At 43.5% G+C, this 16,393-nt stretch overlaps 2 protein-coding genes across 6 annotated transcripts in view; one reads left to right on the top strand and one right to left on the bottom strand.

The window, feature by feature from the left end:
- LOC310658667 (uncharacterized protein) overlaps window positions 1-7,629 on the top strand; it is a 23,162-nt gene extending 15,533 nt beyond the window's left edge. For all 3 annotated transcript variants that reach the window (XM_083400893.1, XM_083400894.1, XM_083400892.1), the window contains exons 2-4: window positions 2,898-3,340; window positions 4,663-5,261; window positions 6,153-7,629. In XM_083400893.1, coding sequence (XP_083257019.1) covers window positions 2,902-3,340; window positions 4,663-5,261; window positions 6,153-7,016 — 1,902 coding nt within the window. In that variant the 5' untranslated portion in view covers window positions 2,898-2,901 and the 3' untranslated portion in view covers window positions 7,017-7,629. The remainder of the gene's footprint in view (window positions 1-2,897; window positions 3,341-4,662; window positions 5,262-6,152) is intronic.
- RANGAP1 (Ran GTPase activating protein 1) overlaps window positions 7,501-16,393 on the bottom strand; it is a 22,914-nt gene continuing 14,021 nt past the window's right edge. For all 3 annotated transcript variants that reach the window (XM_083400895.1, XM_083400896.1, XM_083400897.1), the window contains exons 10-16: window positions 15,624-15,708; window positions 14,296-14,470; window positions 12,864-12,986; window positions 12,371-12,473; window positions 11,793-11,881; window positions 10,867-10,988; window positions 7,501-8,596 (exon numbers count right to left, since the gene is read on the bottom strand). In XM_083400895.1, coding sequence (XP_083257021.1) covers window positions 8,527-8,596; window positions 10,867-10,988; window positions 11,793-11,881; window positions 12,371-12,473; window positions 12,864-12,986; window positions 14,296-14,470; window positions 15,624-15,708 — 767 coding nt within the window. In that variant the 3' untranslated portion in view covers window positions 7,501-8,526. The remainder of the gene's footprint in view (window positions 8,597-10,866; window positions 10,989-11,792; window positions 11,882-12,370; window positions 12,474-12,863; window positions 12,987-14,295; window positions 14,471-15,623; window positions 15,709-16,393) is intronic.

The raw sequence follows: 16,393 nt of genomic DNA, 5'->3' as shown, positions 1-16,393 counted from the left end.
ACTCTCAGCATAATTTCTTTTACGGGATTCTAATCTCACTTAAAATATATTAAGAAACATATGGTTGCTACCCCCTTCCAATGACTGAATACAAATCTAGAACTATGTAAAAGCATAACCTGGCTATCGCTTTGCTACAATTAATCAAAATTCACCATTTTTGTTAATTCACATGCTTGCTGGACTGAAACAGTCTTCCTAGTATTCCTAATAGTGGTGTCTGGTGTCCATTGGAACTGATAGGGTGGAAGGCATAAAGGTCAACAACACTAGGTAGAGCCAGAGCCAATGACAGAACCAACTAATTCTCATTTTGCCCCCATCCTCCTGCCTGTTGAGTTCTGCAAGAGGCCACACTGAGACTGAGGAAGAGGAGGAAACTGCCGCCTCCTGTTCTGGGTGTAAGAAAGAAGGCTGGCAGGCAGGAGCTGGCTGAGGGCGGACTAAGGTTGGTGGGGCAGTGACCCATTTGCCATAATAGACCAACCTCCCTAACAGTGCAGCCCTGTGCACAGTAACCTGAAAGCAAGTCACGGTGTGAGCTTACTCACTAGTAAATGCATGGAGGATTTCAAGACCAGAACTGCCACTGATGTGAGTTTCATCTACAGAAATCCCTACCCAGGTTTTGAGAGCTTAACTAGCATGGATGAACATTAAATTAGTGGAAATTAGGTACTGCCTGCTGCTTCTTGATCAAAGTTAGGGCTAATGTGGTACAGAGAGTTAAAAGCTATTTGCTGAAAAGCCCCTTAACCCAATAGGGTGAACCTGTGGCTCTCAATCTGAAGACTCCAACTAGGTCCAATAGCTCAGCAACCTCACAAGGGCCACCAGTTCTCTTCTAGAAAATGTGCAGATCCATATAAAACCACCTAATGGGCATCACTGCTGTTGTCATTATGTAGACAGGGGATGTGGCTGTTTCATGTATTGTAGAGTCAGATAGCAAATATAACATGTTAGGACAGGAGAATCTTGGGCAATTTATAAATCAATTATAGAGCATGCCTGGGGACTTTCCCAGTTCTTCTCCCTATAGCTTTTCCATGTGTGGATTTATATTTTACTCACATCCATAAAATCACAAATTGCAAATGGTTTTATTTGAGTGGAACAGTATGTTTCAGTTGTGTTTTATTTATGCATGTTGGCTGCCTTTGGAAGGCTTGGTGTGAAAGCTAGCATAGACACAGGTATTTTAAAAATGAGTAAGATTATCTGATGCAGAATGTCACATCCCAAGAATTGCCATTTTAATTTATAAGCTAGAGCAAGTTTCTACTCTGCACTCTCAAATAAATCTATTTTTCAGGGCAAAAAACAAACCCCCAACTTCCTGTGTTTCTTGGCCACATGGACTGAAGTCACAGAGCCCATTCATCTCATGCCCATGTAGAGAATAGTAGCTTATGCTCAAATTGTCACAACATTCATCAGAGATAATTTAACAGCAGACACTTTTCAAATACCACCAGAGGGAGGGAAATCAAGGGCAAAGAGGTCTTATGCCAGTGTTTCCTGCTTTCCAGATTGCTGAATCAGTATATTTTTAGCTGTAAATTATACCCCTGACTGAAACAAAAGGAGGAAGCCCCAACACCCTCACTGTTTGCTTCCAGAGATGCCAGTTAACTACTTTCTAGAGGGGTAGCTGTGCTACTAAGTTGTTTTAAGAACAGTAAGAGTATTTTGCAGCCTTTTAAAGACTAATAAATGCATTATGGCATAAGCTTTTGATGGAGAGCCTTCTCCAACCTCGTGCCACAGGCGGATTTAGGGGAGGAGCAAGGCCTGTTCGCCTGCACTAGGTACCCAGCTGAGAGGGTGCCACAACGATGATGCAGAACAGAGGCGGGGAGCTGTGTGGATTTAGGTGTTGCCCAGGGCACTGCTGAAATTTGGAAGCCCCAAATCTGCCTCTCCTGCTTGTGCCCTGCATATGGTTTGGACTATGGACACATCCACTTCCTAGAAGATGATGTCCTGCACATGCATGGAAGTCTTCTGCAGCATCCACACATCGCATCAAAATAGCAGCCCACACTTTCCTCCTTAATTCAGATTTCCCTGCTGTTTCTGGGTTGTTTTTAACTTACTGGACAGGATCAAGCCAAGAAGACCTAGGACTGTGGTAAGAGGAAGTGGAGAGTATGTCAGTTAGTGCTAATGTGGTAGGGGAGGGCCACGGAAGGCCAAGTGACTCTGACTCTCCCTTGCCTTGAAAAGCTGGGAGTTTCAACAAGGGATTGCCAGCAAAGAGACAGCAAGAATGATGGCTAGAGAGCAACTGGGGGAAAGTGTGACGATCAGTCTGAGTCCGCCTAAAGGCCTATCCAAGTGACAGTGTCAACTGCAGAGAAATCTTGTTCTACTATAAAAGCTTTTATGGGTTGTGAAGGGGTGAAGAGATTTGCTCCTTTCTTGTCCCGTCGGTCTAGGACATGGGAAGTTAACATGCTGCCCTCCATAAGTTCTTGTATTACAACTCCCATCAGGCCCTGCCAGCATGGTCAATGATCAGGGATGATGGGAGTTGTAGTCTGCTCCGCCCCTGCCCCCCCAAAACAACCCCACACAATCTGGAGGGCACCTCATTGACCACCCCGGGTCTAGGGCTCAGACACGTGCCAGAACAGCACACGGAAGCCTATTTTAACCTTAAGTATGAAGACTGAACAGCATTAAGGTGACTTCACACATCTTTGCCAAAGCCCCTTAGTGCACAGCAATGTAAGCTTTAGAGCTGGGGAGACGTGGTGGGATGCATGTATAATTCTGACACATCTTCATCATGCAATTGATCAGAAAAGGCTCTGGCTGAGCAGAGCTGCATCCCAGACTGCTTGCTGGTTTCTGAAGTGTATTTAATTATTTCAGTCTGCTTTAAATTATAGCATTATGGCTCAGCGCTGGTGTGTGGCCTTTACTCTCTCACTACTGTGGATCATTGCCAGCCCAGAGCTCCTGGACCGTTCCCAATGCCCCATCGGTTGCAGATGCTCTTTCACAGACTGGTTTATTCGGTGCTCCAATGCCAGCCTCTCTTCTTTGCCCGCTGGTATCCCACAAGCCACAGTGGAGCTTGACCTGCAGTTCAATCAGCTTGGCAGCCTGCTGCCAGCCTCTTTCCCAGATTTGCCCGAGCTCACCACGCTTTTCCTTGGGAGCAACCAAGTGCGCCGGATTGAAGCAGGAACCTTTCTCGGTGTAAAGAATTTATACCACCTCCACTTGGACAACAATCTCCTTGAAGAGATCCCAGAAGGGGCATTTGAAAACCTGACCAATCTAGTCTTTCTGCACCTGGAGCACAATCGGATTGCTTACCTTTCACCAGGTATTTATAGATGGGTGTTTCCCCCCCTCATTGCTAAGGTAGTGATTATCCCTCTCACTTTCATTCCCAACAGTTTTAGGGTATGAATTGTAGGGAAAGGATGCATTTGGGATGAATGAGTGGACACATAAGACTTAGAAAAATACCAGCAGCTGACCAATTTAGAAGCTGAGCACAAAGCTGATGTGGAGTAACTTCACTGAAATTGGCTAGTTCAAGCCCTCTATGAATTACCGTATTTTCCCGTCTATAAGATGCCCCCATATGTAAGACACCCCCTAATTTTTGACATTATTTTTAAGGGAAAAAACCTAGTCTTATACAGTACACAGAAAAATATGGTATTTCAGCATAAATTCAATATGGATCTATTCAGTTGAGGCAAACATCTCTTTTCAACAGCAATAAAGTAGGCCCACGGTATTACTGCTATTGATAATGACTTGCTCATTTTTTATGTGCGATAGGCCTGATTCTGGTGCCCTATAGCTTATTCTGGTGCCCTTCCTGTTGCCTTTTGTATTCCTTATGGCACAAAAGAAGATTCTTATTTTACTCTTGGTGTGGAAGAAGGGAGAGAGCTCTTGACATTCTCTGCAAATTTTATAAAATTAAATTCTAACACAAACAAGGATGCAGGTCTGTAATTTTTGCCTGAAAGTTCTGTCCTGTCCTGATGACACCACTGAGCACAAGACCACATTCAGTGCCACAGTATTGCAGGAGGGACCAAGAGGTTAAATCTGAATATCTCTAGAGATCACACACACACACCCCGTAAACCAACTTGCCTATGAGGAAAGACAAGTTAACCTGGCATCATCCTGAGCTGTCAGGTGGGGGGAGACTTGGGAACAAACTAGATATCATCAAACACAAATGTGCACCATGAAAAGTAGAAACTGGCCAACAATATTCATTTTATTTATTAATTAAAATAGTTATATGCTGTCTCTTAAGTCACAGTTCTGCAAGAACCAAATGATAGGCTAGTTTCTGTTGTGCCATGTTCAAATCCCACTGCTAGCACCATGTGATGTCTGGTTCTCAAAAGTTCTGTGAAACACACTGAGTAAGGCTCAGGCCTCCCATATAGCAACAACTTTGTTCATTAATCTGAGCAGAAGCAAGTATAAACACACACCCAGAGAAGGAACCCTAGACCTAAGCACTTGGTTGCTTAAGCACTTTTCACCTGTGCTGGAAAGCAGTTCACAGATGTGCTCTGCACATCATTACCACCCTGGGGAGGACAGAAGTGGGATGGAGTTACTAGCTCTCAGCTCAAGGCAGCTCTTATTTCCACTCTCTCTTTTGCCTAGGTGCATTCTCCTCTTTGAAGCGACTGAGTCTGCTAGACTTGAGTCACAACCTGTTGACTGAACTTTCAGACCAGGCCCTTGGTGGTCTCCAGCAGCTACGCAAACTTCACCTCAGTGCTAACCTTATTGCCAACTTGTCAGCCAGAGCTCTCCCGGGCAACATGAGGATCCTCTACCTCGACTGGAACAGGCTGAAAAGTGTGCCGCTTGCCGTCCGCACCTCGGCCACTCTCTCCAGCCTTTACCTTAGTGGCAACCCAATCCAGGAGCTGACATCGCTCTCCTTTGGGAGGAAGCTCAGCTCGTTGAGGCAGCTGTTCTTAGAAAACCTGTGCCTGGAGAACATTACCAGCTCAACGTTCAAACGGCTACGCAGACTCGAGGTCTTGAGCCTGAGGAACAATAGTTTGGAGTCGCTGTCACCTCTGTCGTCGCTGAAGTATCTCTCGACTTTGTATCTGACTGGGAACAAGTGGCGCTGTGACTGCAACTTAATCTGGCTTCGCACCTGGCAGAAGCAAGTAGTAAGAAAAGATCGCAGCCCAGTGGAATGCAGTTCCCCGGAAGCCCTTCAGGGACAACAACTGGCTAATGTAGAGGTAATGAACAATCTGAATCACACTGACAGACTCCAGAAACACCTTGCAAATAGAGCTGTTGAAGAAAGGGGGGGGGACAGACCCTCCTCTCCATCTGCAATCCAGGGTAGCAAGGGACATTATCACAGTTCAAGGGCAAAATTTTAGCCACCTGAGGGTACTGATCCTTGATTACTTTGTATAACAGACAGAAAAGAGCCTAGAGATGGTCTAAAGCTGGGCCACAAGACAATTTCCCCAGAGCTGAAAGTGGTATGAAACAGGAACACTTGCTTGGGGTGTGTCCACTAGTCTCTGGCAAACAGGTTTTGTAGGTTTTTATAATGCTTCAAGAATATGCAAAGCCTGTTAGCTAGAGGCAGACAACAATGGGGCAGAATAAATGAGTGTGTACATCACAGGCAATGTTGTCATCCAACCACATTCATTTCTCTTTAAGCATTCTCCGTCTGCAGCAAAATGGGTCGCTGAAGGAAGTAGTGGCAATGCTAAATTCAACTCTGAAGTCATAAGAGCTTTCTTAGGAAGCTGTAACATTCTGTACATTGCACTTAGTTGTCATGTACTAAAACGAAGAGCCTTCATTTAGACATTACAGTGGTACCTCGGGTTAAGAACTTAATTTGTTCTGGAGGTCTGTTCTTAACCTGAAACTGTTCTTAACCTGAAGCACCACTTTAGCTAATGGGGCCTCCTGCTGCCGCTGCTGCATGATTTCTGTTCTCATTCTGAAGCAAAGTTCTTAACCCGAGGTACTATTTCTGGGTTAGCGGAGTCTGTAACCTGAAGCGTATGTAACCCGAGGTACCACTGTATAAAGGAGAGAGCAAGTGTGACACACATTATAGTTGATAATGGAAGATAATTTATCTCATGTCTTTTCCCTTCAAGTTACAGAAATTGACTTGTCCACCTTTTCAAACCGATTCAGCCACCACCAGCTCCTCTACAAATGCCATGCCTGCGATATCTATTCTACCCAGTGAACGACTTTTGCTACAAGCTGCTACGACCCTTCCGATCACTGTTTTCACTACTTTCGTTACCAGTAGGATGTTCTCTGTTGCAGGAACAACTACACAAAATAATCCCACTTCAAGACCAACCACTCATGAGACCCATTACATACTGGAGAAATATGACCCTTGCCTCTCTGACCATATTAGTAGCATTCACACAAGAACAAAAGACCACACTGCCCTGGTGGTTACTTGGTCTTTCTCTGGAGATCATGACCAGTTTGAAGTGCGCTACATGTCTTCTGTGGATCAGAACACACTGCGAGTGATTGGACGTTTAACTGAGATTGAACTTCACCATCTGCAACCAGGGACCGATTACAGGGTTTGCGTTATTCCCCAGAACGAGAACCTCCTGGAGTGTGTGGCTCCTACAGCCCAGCAATGTGCTACAGGGCGCACTGAAGCCCAAGTTCCAGCTCAGCACAACTTAGCCTTGGGAATTGGCATCACCATCGCACTTTTAGCACTGATGGCCCTGGCTCTCTTTGCCTTCTACAAGTGGCGGATCCGACCCTTCCAGTTCCAGCGCTACTATGATGAAGATGGGCTGCTTTCCCGACGCCAAGGCACTGCCCAGTCCAAGCTGACCACAGAGCCAAACTATGAGAACTTAGAAGAGGACAACCAGCATGTTTATATGACAGCTGCCAGCCAATGGCCTCAAGAGAAGATAGACTGCACTCCTGTTGTCCCATCCAGATTTTCATCCACACCAGCCTATGCAAGCCTCTGATATTTACAGAATATTAGTTATTTGTTAAAATGACCAGGTGTCGTGAATGGCATCCAAACCTTCACAGCTGTGGATGAGAACGTTTCTTACATGACCACAAAGAAATGCTGAATCTGATGGAAGAAATCTTTTCTAACCTGTCTCCTCCTTGGTGAATATTTTTTCAAAGAAATGAAGTCAGCTGTTATTACCTTTTACAACAATACCAGGAAAGAAATATTATTTGGGTATTCATGTTAGTGGCTGAACCTGAAAGGGGATCCATCTATATCACTTATTATGCAAGAGATTCCTATTTTTCTGAAGACCAGAGCGGGGAAAGCACACAATGATGCCATCATAGCTGCTGCCTATCTGGGATATGCTCCACACAACTGCCATCTTTAGAAATTTTTCATATATATTAATGAAATAGTATTTCTGAAGAAACCCCTGCCTATAGTTCATGGCACAATTGCTCTTTTGATAATCAACAGTGGATGGATAGATGTTATTCGCTTTATTTTTTAATGATTCAAGCTTGGCTTCAAGGTAATGTGTTTTAAAATAAATAACCTGGACAACAAAATTCAAACTAAAAAGTAATTAAAAATGGCAGTATTGTTGAGTTATATGAAGGGTTGCTTATTTCCATTTCTGCACTGTCCAATGAGTCAAATTTCTGCTTCTAACAATCCAAACACAATCACTTTCTTTACTCAAGGTATAAGACAAAATATGAATAGAATGATTCCAAGGAGAGTCAATATTGATTTTTTTTATACTAAACCAAACCTATTTTAATTGAGAGCATTTATGCTTAGAAATATTACTAGCAGTTTTCTTGCAGGCCACCAGAATCGGTCATTTCAATGAGAAACATCAGTGACTAATGGGGAAGGATCACTCATGATGATCCAACAACCAATGAAATATCCCCAATTAGGAATATATGTCACAGTCCACACAATATAATAACCTAAATTTCTGAGAAACAGCAAAAATAGTGACATTGCTTTATACCTGGTGCTGGCCTAGAGCTGGAAGAATTGCCCCCCCAAAGCTCATAGGATAGTGCAGTAAAAAAGTTAGCGTCAAAATTTTCTGTTACCCCATGAGAGGTGGTCCTCTGACAAACAGTTCAATTTAAGCCATTTAGTGAGTCCAAAGCCCTGAATTTGGAAACAGAAGTTTCAGCTAAACAATATGCAGAAAAGCCGAGGGAAGACTAACCTCAGAGAAAGGGGGATGGGGGAAAACAACAAAGTATTTACACTGGGAAAGGCAGAGTTCACTTTGGGAAAAAGAGAGCTTAAAATCACACAGCCCCCTCAAAAAAACCACGAACACGTTTTTTTTTAAAAGCACATGGCAGACTTCCTCAAAGCTTTAGGTAGCAGTAGGTGGCCAGACATCCTGGTGTCAAGAGAGGCAGAACGTTTTATCCATAAGTCCCGTTGTCTTTATCTGCTCTCCATCTCAAGCACTCTGATGGCAGTCTTATAATGTGAGGGAAACAGCTTCCTGTGTATTACAGCTGGTGGAGGGTTTGTAAGAGCAAGTGGCGGGCAAAGGAACAGGAATCCAAAGCATGATTGGGTCTGCAAAGATAAAATGGAAATAGGAGAAGGGATCAATGTTAATGAACTTGTACTCGGATCAACAGATATTCTCAAAGGGGACAAAGAGTTCAGTTACGTAGCCCTGGAATCTGCCATAGGCAGCGGCAATCGCTAGGCGCTTTAAAAAAATACTCAGGATTTCCCACAATGCAACAGTCCGATACACTTGTATGTGTCCCACGTACATGTAGGCCCCATGGTCTAAAACAGGAGGTGGGGGCTAACTGGCCGCCCAGATGTTGTTGGACTCCCAGCATCCTAGCTATGGTCCATGCAGGATGATGGGAGATGCAGCCCAACAACATCTGGAAGGTCACAGGTTAGCCACCCCTGGCCTATCAGGATTATTCTGGTGTAACTATGGAGTACAGAGCAAAGTGTACCACGGGAAAATGGGGTTGTGGGGCAGAAACAGGATTCAATCTGTAGCAAGAGTGAGGCGTGGAACAAATAAGTTCTGCACTGGCAGAAGTCTATCCAGGACAATATTCTCTCCCTCCCTCTCACTCTCTCTCAAACACACTCTATCTATCTATCTATCTATCTATCTATCTATCTATCTATCTATCTATCTATCATCTATCTATCTATCTATCTATCTATCTATCTATCTATCTATCTTCATTTCCCATTGTTTAATATGACTTCAATTCTGCCACAATATGGTCGACCACTAGGTGGTGCTGCAACAGCATGGGGATAATTGCCAAGAAAAGGACAGTGCAACTTTATTGAATACAGTGGTGCCTCGCAAGACGAAATTAATCCGTTCTGCGAGTCTCTTCGTCTAGCGGTTTTTTCGTCTTGCGAAGCAACCCTATTAGCGGATTAGCGCTATTAGCGGTTTAGCGGCTATTAAAGGTTTAAGGGACTAGCGGATTAGCTGCTAAAAGGCTATTAGCAGCTTAGCGCCTTAGAAAAAGGGGGTGGGGAGCGGAAAAAACCCTCAAGAATAGCAAGACATTTTCGTGTTGCGAAGCAAGCCCATAGAGAAATTCGTCCTGCGAAGCACCTCTGAAAACGGAAAACCCTTTCGTCTAGCGGGTTTTCCGTCTTGCGAGGCATTCGTCTTGCGGGGCACCACTGTATTTGTATTACTGCTCACAGTGGGGCATGGTCTGAGACTGTCTGACTGCCAATACCCGCTTGCATGATCTTATAAGGTTCAGTGGAAAACAAAAGAGCAACATGGATACAACTGTACTGCTCATATGGATGAGAACAGAAACTAAAGTCCCTTGGGGTCAGATGAAGCAAACACCAAGCATCAATGAAATTAAAGCCTTGTAGCACCTTGGCTTGCATTTTCATTTTAGAAGGTGTGGAACCCCTTCTATCCATGTGAACATCACAAATCCTATTTAAATCACCACCTAACATTATTGCACCTTCTTGAAAAGACATCAGTTTAGAAACAGAATTGTAGAGTTGAAAGGGACCCTGAGGATCATCTAGTCCAACCCCTCAAAATGCAGGAATATGCAGCTGGTCCAAACAGGGATTGAACCTGCAACCTTGGCATTATCAACACCACATTCTAACCAACAAAGCTATCCAGGCTGAGTAAAGGGGTATTTTTGAAAGGGTATTTTTAGGAAGGGATGGTAAACAGAAGCTATAGTTAAGGTAGTAGAATTAAGTTCCCCTTTGGCAAAAACAAATCTGCCAGCATCATCCATGCCATTTACAGTTAAGGAGTAAAATTTGAGCCCTTCAGAACTCCCCGTGGGAGGCTCTGTTAATGAAAAGTTCTCATGTCATTCTGCTCTTTGAAAGGCAGACCTCAAGGGGATTATTGAGACTTTATGATAAAATAGGTGTTTTGATTAACCACACTATTGTAACCATCATTAGAACGCTTAACATTAAAACACCAGAACAAGGTTGTACTGTGAATGGCTCTGGAAAAGAGATCCTCTCTCTAAGGTCCCTCAGGCCATTCACATAGGCAACAAATGGAGGGGCATTAATAAATCAACCATAATGAATGAATAACCCCTCTCCAGATGAGTGTGTGATTCCAAGGCTGGATATCTATCACCCTTTAAAAAACCAGCCAACCAGCCAAAAAAGGCTTTTCAGCAAAAAAGTAAGCTGTCATTACGGTTTATGGCTGACGTTTAAGCCCTTTGCAATATCATGTCTTGTGCTGAGAGGTTTCTGCTGGATCCAGCAATATGATGTGTCTCTGTTCTCTGGGAGCAGCTAGTGTTCCTAATTTTTCTTATTGAGAAAGGCGCAATACTCACTTTGTAACAAAGGCCAAAAGAACTGGCACAAGAGATTTAGGGAAATAATCCTGCTGGACCATGTGGTTCAGAGTCATCAAAGGGCCATAAAGGCTTGGTACAGCCTTGATCTTCTCTTCGCTCTGGAAGGTACAAGCAGACATGCATGAGATACAAGATACCAGTGTCCCCTGTTTCTCTCCCATCCCTTTGTGGCTGCCTACCCTGGGGCCTTTCAAAGCCCAAACAATTTCTTTTTGGCCTGAGAAATAGAAGCATGTGGCCAGTGTCCCTTCTGGCCTTACAGGACATCCAGCTGCCATATCATTTATACCCTTTTTAAAGGGCGGAAAAAGCCCTCAAGTGGATGCATTTGGGATAGATGGGTGAGAAGCTAAAATTTCACTTAGCTGTTGCTTGAGCACAATAGGCACCGTATTTTTCGCCCTATAGGACGCACTTTTCCCCCTCCAAAAATGAAGGGGAAATGTGTGTGCGTCCTTATGGGGCGAATGCAGGCTTTTGCTGAAGCCTGGAGAGCAAGAGGAGTCGGTGCGCACCGATAAATTTTTTCCCCTTTATTCCCCCCCCCCAAAATAAGTGCGTCCTATGGGCCGGTGCGCCCTATAGGGCGAAAAATACGGTACTTGATCAAGGCCCTGTCTATGCAAGTGTATTCTTTGCTTTTCATTCCTACCACATGCCTTCCATTTGCCAAGAGCAGAAATGGGTACTTCCATTTTAGAATACCTGGTACTGAGAACAGATTTCTGTTATCGCTTATCACCAGATATACATAGAAGCCTTATATAGTCACAGAGAAAGAACATCTTCCACAAGCAGCTATCTTGGTCTTCTAAATCTCTCTGATTTTTGGAGCAAGGGTGCGGTTTGCTTATACAGACCACACCTCACAGTTGCCACAAACCATTTGCTTCTCCTCTCACCTTGAGCAAACCCATGTGAATCAGGAGGCTGGTAATGAAAGCATCAGAATTGAAGGTAGCTGATGAAAAAGCTTCTCTCATCATGGCATCTGAACAAAGAGAATGGCAGGGTTCAATTTTTCAGGGAAAGAGGCTCTCAAGCTTTACAGTCCTGAAGGCAGGTGGCCAAAAGAAAGACACTAAGAACCTGGTGGGTCACAGAACTTAGCTGGTATCTTCATATGGGGGATAATCTGCAGCATATAGCTCTTCCTCTAGCATTTTTGTGTCCCCACAATATCCCTCACCAAAAAATTGGTTATTATAAAAAAATACTTTATTGACTGCTCCCAGAGGCTCTCTGCTGTGATACCAAAAAGGTTTTTATGACCACCTCAAGACCCCCAAAATGTGTCTTTTCTTACCAAAACTAATAATTAAAAATTGGTCATGCCCTCTTGAACCCTGCAGTCAATGCAGTTGACCATTGGCCAATGCAGCCCTTCAGCTAAAAAAAGGTTAGCCACCCCGGCCATAGCGACTACGCCAGATAGCCTGCTCTTTGCCATCATTCTATTGGCCAAAGCTCCCAGGCTCACCTGTTGTTTCATTCACTGCTGATTTTACTGTTGGCTCATCTTTGAACACAGAAGATATCTTCAGAAAAACCGTAACAACTTTCTCTGTGTCAGATGTGTCTGTCTAGAAGAAACGTAATTCCAGAATCAAAAAATGCAGAATCAACCGCAAGGTATTTTTGCTGCTTGAAAGAACAACTAGTCCATGGCCATTACGCCTGGAATTGCAGTCCATGCATGACACCTACATCCCCAGCTATTTCAACAAGTAGCAAGCATGGGAAACCCAGCCAGATGGGTGGGGTATAAATATTATTATTATTATTATTATGATTTTCAGGGGGAAGAATACAGATAAGTCTAATTATACTCAAGCATATTTTGTAGCCTTCCTGAAGTTATGTAAGTATTTGTACGCTGAATCCTCTGAAACACCTAATAAAGACCAATCTCAAACTGTAGCTTTGCAAAAAGAACAACTCCCCACGACTCATGAAAAACAGCTGTGACTTACCTGCTGCGCTATTAAGGTGGAGCATTTAGGGCCTAGTCGCAACAGTTTCTCCGGAGATGGAAAAGCAAGAAAAGTGCCAACATCCACAGGAGGGAGAGAAGGAGAAACCACTGGAGTAGAATCCTGGAAGAGACGGCCATGAAAATTAGTGTGCCCTAGTAATTCCCCAGAAAATTCACAAGTGCCAGAACTCTAGTGCTGTAGATGAGAAGTGGAGGGAAAGGAAGGTCCCAAAAGAGAGTTGCGGCAACAGGGAAGGTCGTCATAAATAAATTAGTAGAGAAGAGCCTAATGCTATATTACAGCACCATGCTGAGCCTTTCCATCGAACATACTAAGGCCACAGCAAAAATATCTTCCTATCACTGAAGTCTTGTGCCTCAGGGAAAATGAGGGTCAAAGAAGCCTTTCTCTGTTACAAGCAGCTGCCTCAAGGCAACTGGAACGCCTTGACTCAGTAAAACCTACAAGGGCAGCTCCCTCTTTACCACTGCTCAGTTGTGGGGGAGAATTGTGGGAAACCAAGGAAAAACTATGGGGTTCCCCCCCACAAACCGCTCTGTTGTTTGGGATGAAGAGGGAGCTGCTTCAGTTGTTCCTGAATTATCCCTTCCAATGGACAAAAAAGGGATGGCGCACAGGGAAGAAACAAAGTGAAAGAAAAAGAAAGAGAAAGAGAAAGAGAAAGGGGTAGAGAGCTCTCTCTCTCTCTGTGTGTGTGTGTGTGTGTGTGTGTGCGTACTGTTTGTGCATCTGTCCAAGAGTGTGGGATGGTGCCACTCATTGACAGTCCTAGCCCTCTGAAGGCATGTGGTCCCTGGAAAGTTAGTCCTCAGACTAGAGTCTGATTTAGCATTTCTGCTTTAAATTTGGTAGGCTAACTTTTGTTAGCCCCGTTCACATTAAACCACAATTTAACACTATAGTTTAATGTGAACAAGCAGAATACTGATGCGTACTGCTCAAATGTTCCTGCGGTGCTCCTCTCCTGCCATGGCTGAAACAAACCAGTCTGGCTTGATTTATCATCTGAACCCGGGCTTCTGATTAGGCTGGAAGACAGTGATACAGCAGCAACTTTAGAGCAGTCCATTTCAGCATGCTACTTGCTCACATTAAACCACAGTTTGTTTCAACCTATGGTTTAATGTGACCTGTGAATCAGGGCAGTAGTGCTTAAAGTTTGTAAAAACAACTCGAAAGTTTTTCCAGTAGCTAAAAATATTTGAATCAAAATTCTTGCTTAGCAGCCCAATTTGACTTGTATTCACTTGATACATTTTAATTTTATGCAATGCTGCATTTGGAAATGGAAAAATTACAATGAAAAATGTGGCAGGAGAAATCTTACAGAACACTTTCCCACCCCATATCACTTCATCCACAGCTATTTTCCCTCTATGTGAAAGTAATGGGATCTGTTCATTCTTACATGTGCCTCCAAGATTTTTTTAGGCGTCAGTGATTCTTGCTCTCCCTGGCCTCTCTCCTGCAACTGAGTTGGTTCTTCTTCCTCCTCTTCCTCTTCCTCCTCCTCTTCCTCCTCCTCCACTTCATCGTCATCATCTTCATCATCATCGTCGTCGTCATCTTCTCCATCATCATCACTAGGTGGACAAGCGTGAGAGAGAATGTTATGAATATAGCTGCTTCATGCCGTATGCAAGCACTTTATTGCCAGTCAGTTTATAACAATCAACACTAAATAATCCTAAACGCAAATAAGAGGAAGATCTAGTGGCAAAGATGGAAGGAAGCACACTTGTAGGAGTGGCTATTCTCCCTAGTGGTCCTTTCAAGGAGCAGCAGTTGGACCTCAGGAGCGGATGTCATCCATCACTGTATTGTTCTTAATGCTATTTTATGTTCTATTCTATTTTTACACATTTCTGTACACCACCTTGATGTGCTATATGAGTGGGTGGTTTATAAATATTTGTATAATTAATAAATTGTTTCCCCAGAGCCTTCATCAGTAACTGAATTTGATTGTTTTCCAGTTCCTATCCCATCCCCTTTTTCTTTTGTTTTGTGAATGTTAGACTGTTACCTCGTGGACAGAGATGCATTTGACATTTAATCTTTGTACAGCTCCTAGAAAACTGGTGGTATACGACCCAATCATACTCAGAGTGGACTCATAGAGATCAATGGATTTGAGTTAGTTATGTCAATTGATTTCATTGGTCTACTCTGACTTAGTGGAATACAACCTAAACTTATCATCATCATCATATTTTTCTTGCCTCATTTAGAAAACTGTAATCACAAAGCAAGTTTTGTATCTTTACACAAGCAAAAACCAAGTAAAACGGCTTATAAAATCTTTTTCTTAAAGGAGCTCAGAAAGGCAGAGCACAAACCTCTAAGCCACCAAAAAGAGCAGCAACAAGTGTTAACCCGAAAAATATTTTCACACTCGGGAATAGAAGCTATGTATCCTGGCAATGGTTAACTAGCCAGTCATAACTAACTAACATAAGGAATGAGCCATTTCCAAAGAGGGTCCATACAATTTAAGTTTTAAGGAACGAAAAACTCAGGCCAACCGATCAAGAGATGGGCATGTCCAGGGCCCCCGAGTCAGATTTATCCCGCTGTAACACTCCTAGAATGGTTGTTATAAAAACAGCAAAACCAATTAGGAGCCCGAGCTTAACTACTGTTGGAGAAATGGCCATTTCACAAGCAGCACAGCTTGCATGCAGCTTCACTAGAGAAAGAGTTCCATGATTACCATAGCTTCTTCATATATCTTACCTCAGAGATCCAAGCACTTCTGCCATGTTGAAGCCTTCAAGGATCTCTTGGAGCTGCTCACAGCCCTCCTCTCCAAAACAATTCCCTGTGGCAAGGACAGACATCAGCAAAGACTGTAATCCCCACAATGCACCTGCAGCCATCCTGTGACTCTCTCATGTGTGTTACCGGGCAGATTTGGCAAGTAATTTTGTGTAGAAAAGGGCAAAACTCTGTGGGTCGTGGGAGGAGATTTCAGGAACTGCTGATGGCTATTTGTTGGGACTACGGATTTAAGGGAAGACTTTGAAGTTGTCTGAGGAAGAAGTTGGAAAATTGCCAGACTTCAGAACTCAGAGAACCCTATCAGTTGCAGGACTTTGCAGCAACCAAGCTTAGGACTTGGCTGTGGACTTTGACACAGCAATGACTTTGAAACAAAGAATCCTCTCTGGGTTGAGAGGGAGAATGCTACTTGTACCATCTGTGTGTGTATGTAAAGGGGTGTATGTTGGTGTTGGCCCCATAAAGACCACTCTGCTAAACAGCTGTTTTCTGTTGTGAGCTTAACTACTTGACTGATCTTCTTGTGCCACATGCACCCAACAAAAACTCTACAGCTGCCATAAAGGCATTTGTTTAGCAATACAAACCGTTGGGAATGAAACAGTTATTGTTTCAGTATTATCTTTATATGAAAAACTTTCATATTTAAATGCCCAATCATGGGACGTGCTCTGAAGGAAATGCCACTTCAGTTGGGTTTGCTGGGTCTATGTGGAATAGTGTTT

This window comes from Podarcis tiliguerta (genome assembly GCF_965153285.1).
Source record: "Podarcis tiliguerta genome assembly, chromosome: 10".
Classification (NCBI taxonomy): domain Eukaryota; kingdom Metazoa; phylum Chordata; class Lepidosauria; order Squamata; family Lacertidae; genus Podarcis; species Podarcis tiliguerta.
Note: the sequence above shows the minus strand (reverse complement) of the source record. Positions and strands in the feature narration are given on the sequence as shown.